General features: G+C 43.6%; 1 protein-coding gene across 1 annotated transcript in view; it reads left to right on the plus strand.

Annotated features, from left to right (window-relative positions):
• The window catches only part of DNAJC11 (DnaJ heat shock protein family (Hsp40) member C11), a 205,140-nt gene that overhangs the window by 72,934 nt on the left and 109,941 nt on the right, over positions 1–22,265 (plus strand). The window contains exon 4 of the mRNA XM_068238945.1: positions 16,313–16,414. Within this exon, the coding sequence (XP_068095046.1) occupies positions 16,313–16,414 (102 nt within the window). The remainder of the gene's footprint in view (positions 1–16,312; positions 16,415–22,265) is intronic.

A 22,265-nucleotide genomic window follows, 5' to 3' on the forward strand; every position in this document is an offset into this window, starting at 1 on the left:
TCACACTCTAATCCTACCATAGTCTTAATGTAATGTCCTACCATATTATTATTATTATTATTTATATATCACTGACATCTTCTGCAGCACTTTACAGAGTACATAGTCATGTCACTGACTGTCCTCAGAGGAGCTCACACTCTAATCCTACCATAGTCTTAATGTAATGTCCTACCACATTATTATTATTATTATTTATATATCACTGACATCTTCTGCAGCACTTTACAGAGTACATAGTCATGTCACTGACTGTCCTCAGAGGAGCTCACAATCTAATCCTACCATAGTCATAGTCTAATGTCCTGCCATATTCATATTATACATTTATATAGCTCTGACATCTCTTGTAGCATTTTACAGAGTACATGATAGTCATGTCACTGACCTGTCCTCAATGGATCTCACTATCTAATGCTACTATAGTCATAGTCTAATGTCCTACTATATTATTCTTATTATGTATTTATATAGCACTGACATCTTCTGCAGCACTTTACAGAGTACATAGTCATGTCACTGACTGTCCTCGGAGGAGCTCACAGTCTAACCTTGCCATAGTCGTAATGTCATGTCCTACCATATTATTATTATTATTATGTATTTATATAGCACTGACATCTTCTGCAGCACTGTATAGAGTACATAGTCATGTCACTGACTGTCCTCAGAGGGGCTCACAATCTAATCCCTACCATAGTCATAGTCTATTGCCCTACCATATTATTATTCTTATTTATTCTTATTATTATGTATTTATATAGCAGTGACATCTTCTGCAGCACTTTACAGAGTACATATTCATGTCACTGACTGTCCTAAATGTATCTCACAATCTAATCCTACCTTAGCCATGGTCTAATGTTCTACCATATTATTATCATGTATTTGTATAGCACTGACATCTTTTGCACTTTACATAGTCATGTCTCTGACTGTCCTCAGAGGAGCGCACAGTCTAATCCCTACCATAGTCATAGTCTAATGTCCTACCATATTAATATTATGCATTTATATAGCTCTGACATCTCTTGTAGCATTTTACAGAGTACATAGTCATGTCACTGACCTGACCTCAATGGATCTCACTATCTAATGCTACTATAGTCATAGTCTTACTATATTATTATTATTATTATTATTAATATTATTACAGTAAGTACAGTACTTGTGAAGTGGCTTGGATTAGATTGTGAACTCCTCTGAGGACAGTCAGTAACATGATTTTGTACTCAGTAAAGTGCTGCAAAATATGTCAGTGCTATATAAATGCATAATAATAGTGTGGTAGGATGTTAGACTGACTATGGTAGGATTAGATTGTGAGCTCCTCTGAGAGCAGTGATTGGCATGACTATGTACTCTGTAATGTGCTGCAGAAGATGTCAGTGCAATATAAATACATAATTATATGATAGGACATTAGGCCATGGCTATGGTAGAATTAGATTGTGAGCTCCTCTGAGGACAGTCTGTGACATGACTGTACTCTGCAAAGTGCTGCAGAAGATGTCAGTGCTATATAAATAGATAATAATAATATGGTAGGACCTTAGACTATGACTATGGTAGGGGTTAGAGTGTGAACTCCTCTGAGGACAGTTAGTGACATGATCTCATTGCTACTCATATCCTGGATGGTCCTTTTGCCACTGTTTAACAATATGGTGGGACATTAGACTATGACTATGGTAGGATTAGAGTGTGAGCTTCTCTGAGGAAAGTCAGTGACATGACTATGTACTCTCTAACGTGCTGCAGAAGATGTCAGTGCTATATAAGTAGATAAAAAATAATATGGTAGGACATTAGACTATGAGTATGGTGGGATTAGATTGTGAGCTCCACTGAGGATAGTCAGTGACATGACTATTTACTCTAAAGCAGGTCTTCTCAACCCTGTCCTCATGTACCACCGATAGTGCATGTTTTGTGGAAATCCACAAAGGTAGTTAATCAGCTCTTCTGAGACGCTAAACCTCACATGCAAATGTTTGTGGATTTCCGCTAAACATGCCCTATTGGTGGTACTTGAGGACCCTCCCTGTCAGGTCGGCCCTCTGCAGCATCACAGCCTTTGTGCTATCCCCAAGCAGCATACTCCTAACCTCTGAACTCACCTTTACAGCTCTGCCCCTCTCCCGCAGCTGTCCTCGGAGGACTTTGCTGACCCCTTTTAATGGTCCACGATTGCAAAAATCGTAAAATTTTTAAATAATTGTAAACGCATTCAAATAAGAAGTATGACTAAATAAGCAATACATTACTTCTCTCCTATGTTGCTGTCACTCACAGTAGGTAGTAGAAATCTGACAGAACCGACATCTTTTGGGCTAGTCCATCTCTTCATGGGGGATTCTCAGCAAGGCTTTTATTCTTTATAAATACATTCATTGAAAAGGATATATGCAATGATGCTGGCCAGCCCCCCTGATTGCTGCACACTTTTTTGACAGTTGGATGGTTCAACTGCCATTCACTAAGTGCTTTTATAAAATAAACAAAACCATGAGAATCCCCCATTAAGAGATAGACTAGTCCAAAACCTGTCGGTAATGTCAGGTTTCTACTACCTACTGTAAGTGACAGGAACATGGGAGAAAAGAAATTCATGGCTCATTTTACTCAGGAAGAAACGGACTTCTTATTTCTATATGTTAACATGTATTTTAAATTTTACGATTTTCGAGATAGTCGTCCTTTAAGCATTCCCCTCATGTCTATGCTGGGTTGGCTATATGTCTGCCACATGTTGTATATGCTTGCTATATGTCTAGGTCTTTCTATATGTCTTTGCTGTGTTTTTGTTAGATGTTCACTGCTGAGCCCATATGTACCACAGATAATTCTGGGTACGCCAATTGGCTTACTTGGTGAATAAAATGTATTCTTATTTAGGCCCCCTGAGCAACAGTTTGGGGCTTTTTAATGTACAAACGCGTCACTAGACTATGAGGGTCTGAGGGAAGGTCTGTGGTGCTGCGCTTGACAGAGCCCCGGGGGGGAGTAGGAGAAAGATGCCCTCAGACAAGAGCCTGCCAGGCAGATCACTGGCCGAGAGAGTAGGTCCCTGGCCATTCTTTTATACAACAGGGGCAATAGCCATAGCAGCTGCTATGAGGCCCTGGAGATGTGGGGGTCCAGATAGTACTTGATGTGTTCACTATCAAAGGGGCACTATAGCGAAAAATGTTAAAATTTAAAATGTGTGCAAACATATGCAAATAAAAAGTATGTTTTTTCCAGAGCCATGAATGACTTTTCTCCTATAATGCTGTCACTTACAATAGGTAGTAGAAATCTGACAGAAGTGACAGGTTTTGGGCTAGCCCATCTCTTCATAGGGGGTTCTCAACAAGGCTTTTATTCTTTATAAAGATATTCCCTAAAAAGGATTTGAACAATGATGCTGGCCAGCTTCCCTGCTTGCTACACAGTTTTTTGACAGTTGGATGGAGCAACTGCCATTCACTAAGTGCTTTTGAAAATAAATAAATCCCTGAGAATCCCCTATGAAGAGATGGACTAGTCCAAAACCTGTCAATTCTGTCAGATTTCTACAACCTACTGTAAGTGACAGCAACATAGGAGAAAAGTAATTTATGATTCATTTTACTCTGGAAAAAAACATACTTGTTGTTTGCATATGTTTGCACATATTTTAAATGTTACAATTTTTCGCCATAGTGCCCCTTTAACTTTGCTCCTTTGCTCCAACTTCTGACTTTGTCTCAGTGCTCATGGACGATACACAGTGTGCATTGTATGAGAATGTAAATTGCTCAGCCAGTTCATATTCAAAAATGAATCCACATAAGACCACACAACATCTCTAGTACAGATTCTGCTTGTATAAAAGATGTGATATCCTGAAGTTAATATCCACACATAAAAGTTCATATGTCCTTTATCCTGCTTCTCAGTGGAACAATATTACAACTTGCTAGCAGCTTCGGTTGCAATCCCCTCCACCACACCCATATGACTAGACACTCACCCTTATCCAATGACCCCCTGTTAAGATGGGGTCATAAGCGCCTCTGGGATACTCTCAAGGCGATCCCCTGTCTGTCACGATCCACTTTCCACTTATACTGCAGGATCTTCATAGAGTTGACACCTCAAAGTAAAGCACAAGGCCTCCCATAGTGTAAAACCGTTTCAAATTTATTAAAAACAAAAATTTTAATTGCACACTCACATGTTCCATAATATTAATTGGGCTCAGAGTTTTTATGGGCTCTCCCCCATGCGGTGGCCACCGGCTGAGCAGATATCCACATCACCTCAAGTCCCCACACCATCGGCGCTAACCGCTACACACCGGGCTACTACTTCCTGAAATGGAGCCCCGCCCGACTAGTTTCGTCATAGGATATCACTCATCAGGAGCGAACCCCTATCCTATTCATAGGATAGGGGCACATAGCATTGCTCGAGTGCCTAGATATGATGGCTCCATGAATATTTTGCTATAGGGCCCCAGTATGCCTTGCTACACCACTGCTGTTCAATCAAACATTACAAATTGATTTTACAACCGGTAATCAGTCACACAGGAATACAAATCAGCGTACACACATGTATGACGGCTCTCCCGTCTGTTGTTTTGTTCCCAGCAAGCTGTGGCAGGGTTTCTGTTCCGTTCACATTGCATTGATCGGTAATTTGCACATTCACCAGGCCAGACAAGTGAATGAACAATCAATATTCACTACCATGTCCAACAGCTGACAACTGGGATAACCTCTCTTGTCATCTGAAGAATTCACATTCTAGGTCTCAGAATACCCAAGCAGCTCGGGGTGACCCAAAACCACTAGAAAAGTATAGAGGACTAAAAGAGACGGACAAGCCCTCTTACCAAAAAGCAACGCTCAGTGTAATTTGTCTTAAAACAGAAGGTATTTGCTGGAGAATAGAGCTTGTTAATAATATTAAAGTCTCGCTCACGTCCTTCTGTATGAGTTGTTTTCCTTTATCAGAAGCTGTGTTATTTCAAGCCCCCCCCCTAAAGTCCAATCACAGGTCAGGTGTCTGTAGAGCGCCAAGTCTCAGCCAATCTCTGCAGATATCCAAATCCCAAAGTTCTATAAGAGTCATGGTGACCCAATACTTCTAGAAAAGTATAGGGGACTAAAAGGGACTAAAAATCCCTCCTACCAAAAAGCAATGCTTAGTGTAGTTTGCCTTCTTAAAACAGAAGGTATTTGTGATAATTCAGCTTTAAGTGAACGACAGTGGTCTCCCACAATGCATCATTCCTGAATATGCAGATGGGCAGCACGGTGGCACAGTGTTTAGCGCTCTCGCCTTGCAGTGCTGGGTCCCCGGTTCGAATCCCAGCCAGGTCAACATCTGCAAGGAGTTTGTATGTTCTCCCTGTGTCTGCGGGGGTTTCCTCCGGGCACTCCGTTTTCCTCCCACATCCCAAAAAACATACAGATAAATAAATTGGCTTCCCCCTAAATTGGCCCTAGACTATGATACCTGCACTACATGATATAAACATATGACTATCGTAGGGACTACATTGTGAGCCCCTTTGAGGGACAGTTAGTGACAAGACAATATATATAATCTGTACAGCGCTGTGTAATATGTTGGCGCTATATAAATACCTAAATAAGTAAATGTATTTCTTTATGCCCCTGAAGCCAGGCTTACACCCAGAACCGCTGGTGCATAGTAAACCTGTAGCTTATAAATGTTAAAGAGCCACATCAACCCAACATGTAGACAGCCTGTTTCAGACTGTTGGTCCTCATCAGTGCATGGCAGGGATTGATATGGCTCTATGGCATAGGGGCTTGGACCAATACAATAGGATACCCAAGCAGCTCGGGGTAACTCAATGCATCACTCCTGAATATGCAAATCAACTCTATGCCCTTGAAACCAGGCTTGCATCCAGAACCGCTGGTGTATAGCAAACCTATAGCTTCTAAAATTTACAGAGGTCTCAGACAATCCTAAGTTAGCTGCAATTTACCTATAAACATCCTGCTTACTTGCCAACAAAGGAACCTAATCATGACGTGTAAATCTACGTGGTTCAAAGGTGCCAAAATAAAATAGAATTATTAAAAGCAGTTTAAAAATGGAGGAGGTAAAGGTAAACTTACCTCCTCTCTGAGGAAAAAAAAGACTCCATGATGAGGTTAAAGGATACCACAACTGAAATGTGACATAATGAGATAGACATGTGTATGTACAGTGCCTAGCACACAGATAACTATGCTGTGTTCCTTTTTTTCTTTCTCTGCCTGAAAGAGTTAAATATCAGGTATGTAAGTGGCTGACTCAGTCCTGACTCAGACAGGAAGTGACTACAGTGTGACCCTCACTGCTAAGAAATTCCAACTATAAAACACTTTCCTAGCAGAAAATGGCTTCTGAGAGCAAGAAAGAGGTAAAAAAGGGGAATTTCTTATCAGTGAGGGTCACACTGTAGTCACTTCCTGTCTGAGTCAGGACTGAGTCAGCCACTTACATACCTGATATTTAACTCTTTCAGGCAGAGAAAGAAAAAAAGGAACACAGCATAGTTATCTGTGTGCTAGGCACTGTACATACACATGTCTATCTCATTATGTCACATTTCAGTTGTGGTATCCTTTAAGAACTGTAATTTTATTTGTCCAAATGAGCAAAACTCTCAAAGATTGCAACTAGTTTCTCAGGACTAGATTCCCGCTTCTTCTGACAAATAAAGAGAGATAATCCCCAATGAGCCATAGTAGACCCTAGCGCCTCAGTGATGAATTTGGAACCTAGTCTCGAGAAACGCATTGCAATTTGAGAGTTTGGTTCATTTGGGCCAATCAAATAACCAGGATATTAAAGGTGAAAGCAGGTGCTGAGGGAGAAGTGGTCAATTTACATAAAAACAATCATTGACCATCTGCACTCACAACAGTCACAACAAGCTGAAAATCTGGAAGCAATAAAAACTAGGTTGCAAAAATTGTGGCTGTTGGCTTCCAAAATGGATTGCATGTAACATCTTGTACTAGACCCTTTCACCAGCATTGAGGTTACCTCCATAGAAAGGGTCCCTACTCTACCTAACCTAGTCTACAAGCAAGCAAACCTTTCACGCTTTTGAACCTGCAATTCTCCCTGAGGCACTGTCTGGTTCTTAGGTTCAAGAGCATGAAATGTTAGCTTGCTGACTGTTATAGGTAGAGTAGGGACCCTTTCTACGGTGAGAACCTCTATGCTGGTGAAAGGGTCCAGGACAGGATATTGTTGCCATGCAGTCCATTTAGGAAGCTCATTTTTGCAACCTAATTTTTCCAGCTTGCTTTGAATGTTTTGAGTGCATTAAGTTAATGATTGTTTATATGCAGAAACTGGACAGGAAATTAACAACAGTTTGTTTTTGTAACGCTAGTGCAAAGAAACTAAAGAATATTTTTATTTCTGTTTGCATGCCCCTTTAACTGGCCATTTATCCTCAATATTTCTGCTCATAAGTAGCTGTCAGACCAGCGTGTCGTTGTCCTTTTTAAAGGGATATAATCCTGTTTTATTGGGTATTATTTGCTTTCTAAACAATCAAACCCTGAATGCTTGAATGTTAATACACGTGCGCATCCATCACGTCTGTTTCCCTCTCCTCTCCGCTGTAAATTGTATTTTAGCATTAGTAAACACAGTGCGTAAAATTGATTTAGGCTAACCGAATAGGTTAGCGGATTATCTATAATTTGACTCTGAAGCCGGGCCTTTATTTTATTGGTCTTGGAAGCGATAACATTGCCAGTGAAATACCAGGCGGGCGATAAATCTCCAAGCCGCTGATTTTTCAGAAATTGTCCTGCTAAAAATAGGATCCTCTCTTGTGTCGCTCGGATTTAGCAGAGAAAAGATGAGGGGGAAACCGGCCAAGTGCGACGCGCTTGCTCGATCGCTGAGATATAATCTGCTTAATGTACAGCTGGAGATTTGTAGGGCCTATTGCAGACATTTTTCTATCACACTCATTAGTGTCCTCTGAAGATAAGAAGGGATATTTAGACAAAGGGGAGTCCGACAGCTTTCTATGCATTAATTACCTGGGCTATTGTCTTTTATTATTTCGTCCTTTGGAAAAAAGGAGAAAAAAACTTAAGCCGGTCGGTGGAGGAGACGAGTCCTTCTCAGAGTAACTTCATAGTGGTGGTTCTGACTGATTGTTTAGTGATTTCAGATGTACTTGGGAAAAGGTGTCTTGCCTGCTCAATGAGACATGAATAATTTACTGTATTTTTGGCCTATCTTGCTGCGTGGCAAAGGTCCATCATCCTGATGTCTTGTGAGCGGGACCATGGGGATGTTTTGCTAAGGTTGGGAGACACAAACACATGCAATGCATCCAGAAAGTATTCACTCCTTTTACTAAGGAGTGGTTTCTGTCTGGCCACTCTTACATACAGGCCTGATTGGTGGATTGCTGTAGAGATGGTCGTCCTTATGGAAGGTTCTCCTTTCTCCCTGACTATGGCCCTTCGCCCCAGATCGCTCATTTTTCAGTGTTCCCCAACCCTGTCCTCAAGGCCCACCAATGGTGCATGTTTTGTGGAAATCAACGGAGGTGGTTAATCAGCACTGCTAAAGAACTAATTGCCTTACCTGTGAATTCTTGTGGTTTCCTGCAAAACATGCACTGTTGGTGGGCATTGAGGACAGAGTTGGGGAACTCTGTTTTAGATTACCGGCCAGCTCTAGTAAGAGTACTGGTGGATTTGAACGTATTCCACTTATGGATGATGGAGGCCAGTGTGGTCGTTGGGACCTTCATAGCAGCAGAAATTTTTCTGTAACCTTCCCCAGATTTGTGCCTTGAGACAATCCTGACTCGGAGGTCTACAGACCATTCCTTTGACTTCATGCTTGGTTTGTGCTCTGACTTGAACTGTCAACTGTGTGACCTTTTATATAGACAGGTGTGTGCCTTACCAAATCATGTCCAATCAGAGTAACTTCATAGAGGTGGTTCTGACAGATTGTTTAGTGATTTCAGATGTACTTGGGAAGGTGTCTTGCCTGGTGAATGAGACATGAATGATTTAGTGTATATTTGGCCTCTCTTGCTGCCTGACAAAGGCATCCTGATGTCTTGTAAAATCGTCTTTGGGGATGTTTCACTAAGGTTGGGAAACACAGGAAAACGCACCATACAGGTTTGAATATAGACCAGTTGAAGTGTAACGTCCCGTTCACAGTGCGGAGTTGCAGTGCGACTTAGTGGATGCATGTTAACGTGGAAAGTCACGTCACAACGTTTAACTTATGCAACGTTCACAGTGCATCCCCTCTACCACACCTGCCTCCAATCATGTTTCCCAGCAGATCTCATTGCTACTCATATCCTGTCTGGTCCTTTTGCCACTGTTTAACAATATGGTGGGACATTAAACTATGGTTCTGGTAGGATTAGATTGTGAGCTCCTCTGAGGACAGTCAGTGGCATGACTGTGTACTCTGTAAAGTGCTGCAGAAGATGTCACTGATATATAAATACATACTAATAATAATATGGTAGGGCATTAGACTATGACTATGGTAGGGATTCAATTGTAAGCTCCTCTGAGGACAATCAGTGGCATGACTATATAACAAGTGCTGTGGAAGATGTCAGAACTATAATTTCACAATAATGGTAAAAAAAAAAACACCTGTATCACCCTCTTGTGTCATTACCAAACCACGTACAAAGGAAGATCCAGGTCGCCTCCAGCAGTTGTGTCATTGTCATTAAAAACATGTGCATTTGTTGCTTATATTTGCAGATCTAGGATTTAAGGAATACTATCGATGTGTGCATTTATTTTGAAATGCTGTATGTTGTAGCACACATTAGGACAAGTACTAGGAGTAATTTGATTCCTCACACAGCTGTTCCTCTCAGCTGTAAAATCCTCCGTCAGTTTTGGCGTCAGTGTTGGATACAAATGTATCTAAATACTGAGCTCCCAGAGGGCTAGACCATGTCTCTGCACAGGGGAGATGCTATCAACTCCTCAGTTTATGGTTTAATTATCACATTGCTGAAAGAATCTTATTGATATGGTGGTAAGGGGTTAAAGCCCCATCTACACGATGGGACATTGCAGCGATCCGGCGGCTCGATTAGCTGCCGGATCGCCTCTTCCGCGTGCCCACCGCGTCACCGCTCGCCGCGCGTGCTCCGGCATCGGTTCCCGCGCCGCGCATCTTCCGCTCGATTCCCTGCCATTGTCCCCTAGCGGGGAGCGAGCAGGGAATCGGCGGTGAGGAGATCCGTCCTGTCGGATCTTATCAATCGAGCCGCATCAGCGGCTCGATTGATAAGGAGCATCGCGGCCGCATCTACGCGTGTAGATGCGGCTTTAAGATTCTAGCAATGTGTGTTTATTATCTTTGCTTCTCTTGACTGATAAAGATACTAATAATGCTAATTGTAGACAGTGGTCTTCCCCTCTCAGCAGCTTGTAAAGTGGATGCAGCCTGGAGTGAATCACCACAAGCAGACAGCCAGAGTGTAAACACAGACTAGTGTTATAGCTAGTTATATTCCAGCAATATTACAGCTCATTTAGCTACCTGTTACCACCTCAGATCAGCCTATTTCTCCTCATGTCTCCTGCATGCTGTGAGTGACACAGTGACCTATATTTGTGAGCTGTGTGACAGAGTAACCAAGCAGCTCAGGGTGACCCAAACTACTATGAGCTGTGTGAGAAAAGAATTTTTAAGCAGGAATAGCAAGAGAGAGACCTGGGTGAATAAATAAAGTGCCCCTAGCACTAGTGGTAATGTGTACACTAATATAGAGTATAAAAAAAAAAAGTCGTTTCAATCGATAGTATTCCTTTAAGCCAGTGGAGTTCAGTAAACCTCTTGTATTGAGCCCGCCGTTCTACTCTGCTGTCCCAAAAGCAGAATGTACATAGCAGTAATTACATCAGTGTCACACTAATAATTCTGAACTCCTCTACTTCTCCCACTCGGGAATCCGCTGGGTGGCCTGTATGTAATGCGCTGGTCTCAGTCATCTCTCTCCTACATGTATGTAATGCGCTGGTCTCAGTCATCTCTCTCCTACATGTATGTAATGTGCGCTGGGCTCAATCATTTCTCTCCTACATGTATGTAATGCGCTGGTCTCAGTCATTTCTCTCCTACATGTATGTAATGTGCGCTGGGCTCAATCATTTCTCTCCTACATGTATGTAATGCGCTGGTCTCAGTCATCTCTCTCCTACATGTATGTAATGCGCTGGTCTCAGTCATTTCTCTCCTACATGTATGTAATGTGCGCTGGGCTCAATCATTTCTCTCCTACATGTATGTAATGTGCGCTGGTCTCAGTCATCTCTCTCCTACATGTATGTAATGTGCGCTGGTCTCAGTCATCTCTCTCCTACATGTATGTAATGTGTGCTGGTCTCAGTCATTTCTCTCCTACATGTATGTAATGTGCGCTGGTCTCAGTCATCTCTCTCCTACATGTATGTAATGCGCTGGTCTCAGTCATTTCTCTCCTACATGTATGTAATGTGCGCTGGTCTCAGTCATCTCTCTCCTACATGTATGTAATGTGCGCTGGTCTCGGTCATATCTCTCCTACATGTATGTAATGTGCGCTGGTCTCAGTCATCTCTCTCCTACATGTATGTAATGCGCTGGTCTCAGTCATTTCTCTCCTACATGTATGTAATGCGCTGGTCTCAGTCATTTCTCTCCTACATGTATGTAATGTGCGCTGGTCTCAGTCATTTCTCTCCTACATGTATGTAATGTGCGCTGGTCTCAGTCATCTCTCTCCTACATGTATGTAATGTGCGCTGGTCTCAGTCATCTCTCTCCTACATGTATGTAATGTGCGCTGGTCTCAGTCATTTCTCTCCTACATGTATGTAATGTGCGCTGGTCTCAGTCATCTCTCTCCTACATGTATGTAATGCGCGCTGGTCTCAGTCATCTCTCTCCTACATGTATGTAATGTGCTGGTCTCAGTCATTTCTCTCCTACATGTATGTAATGTGCGCTGGTTTCAGTCATTTCTCTCCTACATGTATGTAATGTGCGCTGGGCTCAATCATTTCTCTCCTACATGTATGTAATGCGCGCTGGTCTCAGTCATCTCTCTCCTACATGTATGTAATGCGCTGTTCTCAGTCATTTCTCTCCTACATGTATGTAATGTGCGCTGGTCTCAGTCATCTCTCTCCTACATGTATGTAATGTGCTGGTCTCAGTCATCTCTCTCCTACATGTATGTAATGTGTGCTGGTCTCAGTCATTTCTCTCCTACATGTATGTAATGCGCTGGTCTCAGTCATTTCTCTCCTACATGTATGTAATGCGCTGGTCTCAGTCATCTCTCTCCTACATGTATGTAATGTACGCTGGTCTCAGTCATTTCTCTCCTACATGTATGTAATGCGCTGGTCTCAGTCATTTCTCTCCTACATGTATGTAATGTGCGCTGGTCTCAGTCATTTCTCTCCTACATGTATGTAATGTGCGCTGGTTTCAGTCATTTCTCTCCTACATGTATGTAATGCGCTGGTCTCAGTCATTTCTCTCCTACATGTATGTAATGTGCTGGTCTCAGTCATTTCTCTCCTACATGTATGTAATGTGCGCTGGTCTCAGTCATCTCTCTCCTACATGTATGTAATGTGTGCTGGTCTCAGTCATCTCTCTCCTACATGTATGTAATGTGCTGGTCTCAGTCATTTCTCTCCTACATGTATGTAATGTGCGCTGGTCTCAGTCATCTCTCTCCTACATGTATGTAATGTGTGCTGGTCTCAGTCATCTCTCTCCTACATGTATGTAATGTGCGCTGGTCTCAGTCATTTCTCTCCTACATGTATGTAATGCGCTGGTCTCAGTCATTTCTCTCCTACATGTATGTAATGTGCGCTGGGCTCAATCATTTCTCTCCTACATGTATGTAATGTGCGCTGGTCTCAGTCATCTCTCTCCTACATGTATGTAATGTGTGCTGGTCTCAGTCATCTATCTCCTACATGTATGTAATGTGCGCTGGTCTCAGTCATTTCTCTCCTACATGTATGTAATGTGCGCTGGTCTCAGTCATCTCTCTCCTACATGTATGTAATGTGTGCTGGTCTCAGTCATCTCTCTCCTACATGTATGTAATGTGCGCTGGTCTCAGTCATTTCTCTCCTACATGTATGTAATGTGCTGGTCTCAGTCATTTCTCTCCTACATGTATGTAATGTGTGCTGGTCTCAGTCATTTCTCTCCTACATGTATGTAATGTGCGCTGGTCTCAGTCATTTCTCTCCTACATGTATGTAATGTGCTGTTCTCAGTCATTTCTCTCCTACATGTATGTAATGTGTGCTGGTCTCAGTCATTTCTCTCCTACATGTATGTAATGTGCGCTGGTCTCAGTCATCTCTCTCCTACATGTATGTAATGTGCGCTGGTCTCAGTCATTTCTCTCCTACATGTATGTAATGTGCTGTTCTCAGTCATTTCTCTCCTACATGTATGTAATGTGTGCTGGTCTCAGTCATTTCTCTCATACATGTATGTAATGTGCGCTGGTCTCAGTCATCTCTCTCCTACATTTGTGTAATGTGCTGGTCTCAGTCATTTCTCTCCTACATGTATGTAATGCGCGCTGGTCTCAGTCATTTCTCTCCATGTATGTAATGCGCTGGTCTCAGTCATTTCTCTCCTACATGTATGTAATGTGCGCTGGTTTCAGTCATTTCTCTCCTACATGTATGTAATGTGCGCTGGTTTCAGTCATTTCTCTCCTACATGTATGTAATGTGCGCTGGTTTCAGTCATTTCTCTCCTACATGTATGTAATGTGCGCTGGTCTCAGTCATCTCTCTCCTACATGTATGTAATGTGCGCTGGCCTCAGTCATTTCTCTCCTACATGTATGTAATGTGCGCTGGTTTCAGTCATTTCTCTCCTACATGTATGTAATGCGCTGGTCTCAGTCATCTCTCTCCTACATGTATGTAATGTGCGCTGGTTTCAGTCATTTCTCTCCTACATGTATGTAATGTGCGCTGGTCTCAGTCATTTCTCTCCATGTATGTAATGTTCGCTGGTCTCAGTCATCTCTCTCCTACATGTATGTAATGTGCGCTGGTCTCAGTCATCTCTCTCCTTCATGTATGTAATGCGCTGGTCTCAGTCATTTCTCTCCTACATGTATGTAATGTGCGCTGGTCTCAGTCATCTCTCTCCTACATGTATGTAATGTGCGCTGGTCTCAGTCATCTCTCTCCTTCATGTATGTAATGTGCGCTGGTCTCAGTCACTTCTCTCCTACATGTATGTAATGCGCTGGTCTCCGTCATTTCTCTCCTACATGTATGTAATGCGCTGGTCTCCGTCATTTCTCTCCTACATGTATGTAATGTGCGCTGGTCTCAGTCATTTCTCTCCTACATGTATGTAATGCGCTGGTCTCAGTCATTTCTCTCCTACATGTATGTAATGTGTGCTGGTCTCAGTCATCTCTCTCCTACATGTATGTAATGTGCGCTGGTCTCAGTCATTTCTCTCCTACATGTATGTAATGCGCTGGTCTCAGTCATCTCTCTCCTACATGTATGTAATGTGCGCTGGTCTCAGTCATTTCTCTCCTACATGTATGTAATGTGCGCTGGTCTCAGTCATTTCTCTCCTACATGTATGTAATGTGCGCTGGTCTCAGTCATCTCTCTCCTACATGTATGTAATGCGCTGGTCTCAGTCATTTCTCTCCTACATGTATGTAATGTGCGCTGGTTTCAGTCATTTCTCTCCTACATGTATGTAATGTGCGCTGGTCTCAGTCATCTCTCTCCTACATGTATGTAATGTGCGCTGGTCTCAGTCATTTCTCTCCTACATTTATGTAATGCGCTGGTCTCAGTCATTTCTCTCCTACATGTATGTAATGCGCTGGTCTCAGTCATTTCTCTCCTACATGTATGTAATGTGCGCTGGTCTCAGTCATCTCTCTCCTACATGTATGTAATGCGCTGGTCTCAGTCATTTCTCTCCTACATGTATGTAATGTGCTGGTCTCAGTCATCTCTCTCCTACATGTATGTAATGTGCGCTGGTCTCAGTCATCTCTCTCCTACATGTATGTAATGTGCGCTGGTCTCAGTCATCTCTCTCCTACATGTATGTAATGCGCTGTTCTCAGTCATTTCTCTCCTACATGTATGTAATGTGCGCTGGTTTCAGTCATTTCTCTCCTACATGTATGTAATGCGCTGGTCTCAGTCATCTCTCTCCTACATGTATGTAATGTGCGCTGGTCTCGGTCATCTCTCCCCTACATGTATGTAATGTGCGCTGGCCTCAGTCATTTCTCTCCATGTATGTAATGTGCGCTGGTTTCGGTCATTTCTCTCCTACATGTATGTAATGTGCGCTGGCCTCAGTCATCTCTCTCCTACATGTATGTAATGTGCGCTGGTTTCAGTCATTTCACTCCTACATGTATGTAATGTGCTGGTCTCAGTCATTTCTCTCCTACATGTATGTAATGTGCGCTGGCCTCAGTCATCTCTCTCCTACATGTATGTAATGTGCGCTGGTTTCAGTCATTTCACTCCTACATGTATGTAATGTGCGCTGGTCTCAGTCATCTCTCTCCTACATGTATGTAATGCGCTGGTCTCAGTCATCTCTCTCCTACATGTATGTAATGTGCGCTGGTCTCAGTCATCTCTCTCCTACATGTATGTAATGTGCGCTGGTCTCAGTCATCTCTCTCCTACATGTATGTAATGTGCGCTGGTCTCAGTCATCTCTCTCCTACATGTATGTAATGTGCGCTGGTCTCAGTCATCTCTCTCCTACATGTATGTAATGCGCTGGTCTCAGTCATTTCTCTCCTACATGTATGTAATGTGCGCTGGTCTCAGTCATTTCTCTCCTACATGTATGTAATGTGCGCTGGTCTCAGTCATCTCTCTCCTACATGTATGTAATGTGCGCTGGTCTCAGTCATTTCTCTCCTACATGTATGTAATGTGCGCTGGTCTCGGTCATCTCTCTCCTACATGTATGTAATGTGCGCTGGTTTCAGTCATTTCTCTCCTACATGTATGTAATGCGCTGGTCTCAGTCATCTCTCTCCTACATGTATGTAATGTGCGCTGGTCTCGGTCATCTCTCCCCTACATGTATGTAATGTGCGCTGGCCTCAGTCATTTCTCTCCATGTATGTAATGTGCGCTGGTTTCGGTCATTTCTCTCCTACATGTATGCAATGTGCGCTGGTCGCTGCCGTTTCTCTCCTGGACTCCGCATGTATGTAATGTTTGATTCCCTTCTCTTGCAGGTGGTGGAGAGGAAACGGACGGCGGCAGAGATCAGAGAGGAGTTTGAGAGGTTACAGCGGGAGAGAGAGGAGAGGCGGCTGCAGCAGAGGACTAATCCAAAGGTAAACAACCACCAGTGTCTTCTTCAGCTAAAGCAAAGCTGTCATGTCAGAAAACATAATGCCTGATAAAGACATTTATATCATACTATATATAGCAGCTGCTTGGATGTACAGTTCCCTATTTATCTATGTATGAGAGGAACAGAGCTGCCAATAAGGGACACACACACACACACACACACACACACACACACACACACACACACACTGTATATACACATACACACACACACACACTGTATATACACATACATACACACACACACACTGTATATACACATACATACACACACACACTGTATATACACATACATACACACACACACTGTATACACACACACACACTGTATACACACATACACACACACACACTATATATGCATGCGCAAGGGGAAGTGGCACTTACCACCCCATTGAAGAGTTAGACAAATATTGTCATCCGAAACGTTCAATAGGTACTCCAAAAAGTTGCAATGCGTTTCGTGGCTCGCAGTCTACTTCCTCAGGCAATAGAAGTAGGAGCAGCTATATTCAAGCTCGTAGTAAGCGAGCACCTCTGTCTAACACAGATGCATGTAAAGTGCGCACACATATTGACAGCAACTGGTTCCCTTATTGGTCATTCTTCGCTCCTTAGGGTAATCGTTTGGGGCACAAGAGCTGTACAAACAAGCTTCTTGGCTATAGCCAAACAATGTGTACTTTTCAATAGAAAGGGGAGAACGCTCACACACATACAGAGAACTGCCACCTGCAGGGCTTGAAACTCGATCCCTCTGGGTGACAGTTTGGGGCTGATTGCTGTACACACGTGTCACTAAGCTGCACACTCGCTACCCATTCTGTTGCCATGGAGGGTGGTGGAGGGGGGACAATGTACTATGTGATGGAGTTGGAGGGATAGGGAGGAGAATAGCTTCAGCTTACGCTCAGATTTTCCGGGCAGGCCAGATCGTTTGCTGTTGTGTTGAGGCCACTGTACTCATGCTAGATTCCCATCACAGGGGACTGCCCACCCAGGAACCACCTAGTGTATGTTCAAAGCCTTCTGGAGCCTTGTCACATGATAAAACCAATCAAGCCACAAACCCATACAACAAAACAAAGCAGTAGCGCACTGATAGACCATATAAGCTGCCCGGGTGAACTCGGGGCCAGTCCTCAAGCCCCTAAAAAGGAATCGGGAATAAAAACTAGAGCACCTGGCGCTCAACCTCTATGTGATACCGTAATACAGATCAATATGATCAGACAGCAAAGTCTCACAGAAAGTCTCTTTTAGAAAACTTGGTCGCTGGTGCTAAAAGATTTTTTTAAAACACAGTACCTCTGTGGGATGTATAAAGATACCTCCCCAGTGTGGGTAATGTCTTCCGTATGGCTTTCCGGTCAATTCCGGAATGAAATGCAGTCCTTCAGGCGGTTGGGGAATCAAAGCTCGCGCGGAGATGCTGAGTCCATCTCCATCCACATCCGCCGGTAGTGACGTCACCGCCTGCGCTCCAGGTGCCTTCCAGGCGTTTGTCGGCTAGTTCCTGGGTATGGAGACACAGAGGCAAGGCCGAGGCAGAGGCTGAAGAGGCTCCAGCCTCAGGGCGCAGTGTGGAAGGGGGTGCACAATTCATTCAGCTGTCATTCCCAAGTGTGTTTGAAGCAGAAAGAAATAAGAAAAGGGGATTCATGGCAGTGACTGCAAGCCAGATAACTAGAGATTAAGGTTTTGGGGGCCCTGGGGCACCTATTAGTCTAATAGCAATCAGTGTGTGACGGCTGGGGTGGGAGGGATGGAGGGGGCGCACTTTGGTGTCTCAGCCTTGGGTGCTGAAGGACCTTGTCCCAGCTCTGCACAGAGGGGACACCACAATTGCGCAGACTTTGCCCAGTGTTGACAAACTGCACTTAAAGTCACACTTGGGGACAAATTCTTGTATTTATTGCATATCAAATGCAATAAATACAAGAATTTGTCTAGTTGATTTTCTGTGTGTGGTACGAATCAATCCCTCTCAGATTTAGATCAGACAGATGGATTGTTCTGCCACACTGTGTGGCAATCTGTGTGTATGACCACTAGGGATAGTCAATAAGATGCAAATAGTTTTGAGTTGTTGCAGCATTATGCAATTTTTGCATGCAAATTTATGCACCTTGAAAATTAACCTATCAAATCCTGCGGCTGTAAAATGTGATTAGTTCATTTTCAGGCTGCATACATTTGCATAATGCTGCATCAACTCAAATTTATTTGCATCTCATTAACCATCCCTAATGGCCACCTTTACTTACTGAAAACATGACCTGACATTGGCAAAAAGGCAACCAAGAGTACTAAATGTGCATTGATGTTTTTTCAGTGGCGTAGCAATAGGGTTTGCAGAGGTCTCGACCGCATCGGGGCCCTTGGGCCAGGTAGAACCCTCCCTCAACTGCAGTATTAGCTCTTTATTAGGTTTAGAGTGCTTGGTTGGGGCCCCATGTAAAACTCGCATCAGGGCCTATAGTTCCTTAGCTACGCCACTGTGTTTTTATATGTAATGCCAGACTGTAATTCCGCTTGTAAACATACCAAAAAAAAATGTTAAGGTTTTCTAGATTCTTGGGGTATGAGGGTTTATCTAAACAGTCACCGTATAGCCAATCTGTTTTACTCTATTAAAGGAGTCATCAATCAGATACTGCTAACCCCCCTACTACTTATCTGGGGCTTCTGGGAGCCACTATGTCCCTCGCTGCAGCTCCACTCTCCGCCGCTGGCTCCCGGGCCCAACGGTGCCTCACCAGGAATCCTCTACTGCGCCTGTGCAAGCGCCGCTGTCAATCGTCGGGGACCGTGGGCCAGCGGCTGAGAGCGGAGCTACAGTGTGAGACATAGCGGCTGCCAGGGGCTGGAGGAAGCCCCGGGTAAGTCGTACGGGGGTAACAGTATCTAATTGCTGACTCCTTTAAAGAGAATCTGTACTCTAATATTCTTACAATAAAAAGCATACCATTCTATTCATTATTTTCTCCTGTGCCCCTCTGTGCTGTTTCTGCCACTCTCTGCTGCAATCCTGGCTTGTAATTAACAGTTTTAGGCAGTGTTTACAAACAAACTAACCAGCTTCTAATAGGCTCAGCTAAGCATAGTGTGTGAGTCATTCAAGAGTGTGCAGGGGGCCTGCAGAGGGTGTGTATCGCTTCTACCAATCACAAGCAGCCCTGCACATTCCACACAATCAAGCCTTAGCCCAACAAACAGGACAGAGGAAAGATACATTGATTTATTACAGAGACAGTGCAGTTAGGAAAGACTGCAGTAAGCCAGAGCAGATTAGAACAGGCATAGGAACTTATAGGATAGAAGAACTAAGGCTGAAAAATTTGTTACAGAGTCTCTTTAAGGTGGCCATACACGCATAGATTTTTGACAAATGTGGCAAGCAGATTAATCTATTGAAAATCTACAGAACTGCAGCTTTACTTTGCTTTTTTCGACACAGTGTAATGTTATAGGCCGTGGGTCCACCCTGCACACGATCGACTAACATCTACTGACTCGAAATTACGATCAGTGCTGCTTATTGCGTCACAAATAAGTGGCAGATTTGATCACGGTAATTGACGTGTGAATGGCCCGCTTTAGATTAATGTTGAATTGTGTGTTGAGAATTGTATGACTTATGCGCTGCTGTACCATGCTGTGTGTGTGTCAGTACCAGCTCACCGCTTCTGTCTACCATAATAAAGTTCCAAGTTGAAATTTTGGCTGAAATCCTGTAGATTACTCTATAAATTAGAATATTCAGGACAGAAAATGAATGCAGTGTTCCAAAACAGGAACATAGACGGCAATAAAAAAAAAACAACAAAACTGTTACATCAGTGGTGCCCAACCTTTTTTTGCCCGAGGGCCGCACTTCATATTAAGATAATTTTCGCAGGCCGGAACACATACATACAAAATTTAAATATAACTCTTCAACATTTATTTTAGTAACAGTTAACATGATGTTGGAAATGGAAAGAGAAGCAAACTAAGGACCCCCCCCCCCCCCTTAGGACAAGTGCTGCGTGAGCTGCGGGTAGTTGAGGCCTACTATTCAGCAGAAGGTCAGCGTGAAACAGTTTTTTCAGCTTGACAGACTGGTAGGGTGTGATGTCACATTGTCCCCTGAGATGCGAGGTTGAAGCCGTGGCCAATCATCTGGCATAGGAGAGCTGGAGCACGTGAGGAGAGCCAAAGCAAGAATCCGTGCTGAGGAGGAGGATCGGGGAGTGCGTCATAGGTTTCTCACGTTCTTTGCAGTAGCGCTGTGATAGTTAGAGACTCTTGCCCATTGGTTGCGGCAGGAACCTTCCTCCAATAGGAATAGGGCTGATTCCTATTGTAGGCTGGATCCTGCAGCAACCAATGGATGAGGGTCTCTAACTATCACAGCGCTACTGAGGAGAATGCGACTACACTGTGTAAACCTATCACCTAGTATGACACAATCACCGATCCTCCTCCTCAGGACACTTCCGGGGGCCACTAAAGTTGGCTTCGCGGGCCGCAAATGGCCTTGCAGGCCTTAGGTTGGGCACAGCTGTGTTACATCATCCATGTGACATGTAATTCGACTTTTGCATTTTTCAAACCAAAAGCGTGGAGAGATGGTAAGGACTCTAAATACGAGACTCTAGCATATGTATGGTGGCTACAGATCCCAAACTTCACCCCCCCCCCCCTACTTCCCACCGCGCCCTCCTCCATAGTGACAGAACGCACTGCTAGGCTCTAGACTAGTGATGCTTCTTTACAGAAGTCGACCCAGGAGTCTCAAATCTTTTGGCGACTTCAGGGGACAGCTGTACATATGCTAGAGTCACGTCTGAGACAGCCCTGAGCTTCTATATCAGCCAAGTCTCATCTAGTGTGTGCACCAAGCTTTATTACAGGGGTCATTTGTCAAAGCAGGTGAACCCTAACTGACCCCCTCAACCGATGCCTAATCATAACCAACCCCCACAACCGATGCTTTTCCGAAACTGACCACCGACCCAGCAGATGCCTAACGAATCGCCACAGCTGATACCTAACCCTAGCTGTCCCCCACAGCTGATGCCTAATACTATCCATTCTGGAAAGCACATTGGCATTGCGGTTAGCATTCTCGCCTTTCAGCGATGGGTACTTGTTTCAAATCCCAGCCAGGACACTATCTGTAAGGAGTTTGTATGTTCTCCCTGTGTCTGTGTGAGTTTCCCCCGAGTACTCAGGTTTCCTCCCATATCCCAAAAACGTACAGATAACTTTATTGATTTTCCCCTAATTTGGCTCTAGACTACGATACATACACTACGTGATACATACATACATAGACACATGACTATAGTAGGGATTAGATTGCGAGCCTCTCTAAGGACAGTTAGTGACAAGACAATATACTCTGTACAGCACTGTGGAAGTATTCGGCGCTATATAAATACTAAATAATAATAACCAACCCCCATAACTGATGCCTAACCATAACTGGAACCCACCACCAATACCAAACTCTATCCAACCCCCGTAAAGCATGCCTAACCCTAACCACCCCCTCCTCCCCTCTCCAACCGATGCCTAACCCTAACTGACTCTCCCTCCCTTTCAACTTATGCCTAACCGACATGCAACCACACACACACACCAGCTGACTAGGCGTCGTTTGTGCGGTTAGGGTCAGTCATTGGTTTTGAGGAAGGCAGTTTGGGTTAGGCATGGGTTGGAGGGGTTAGTTAGAGTTACACATTGATGGAGGGAAAGTTCAAGCGAGAATGGGGTCAGGTTAGGCAAAAGAAAAATACTGGAAAAAATGACAGATATTCTATTATAAATACAGTACATAGAGCT

This window comes from Hyperolius riggenbachi, chromosome 6 (genome assembly GCF_040937935.1).
Source record: "Hyperolius riggenbachi isolate aHypRig1 chromosome 6, aHypRig1.pri, whole genome shotgun sequence".
Taxonomy (NCBI): Eukaryota; Metazoa; Chordata; class Amphibia; order Anura; family Hyperoliidae; genus Hyperolius; species Hyperolius riggenbachi.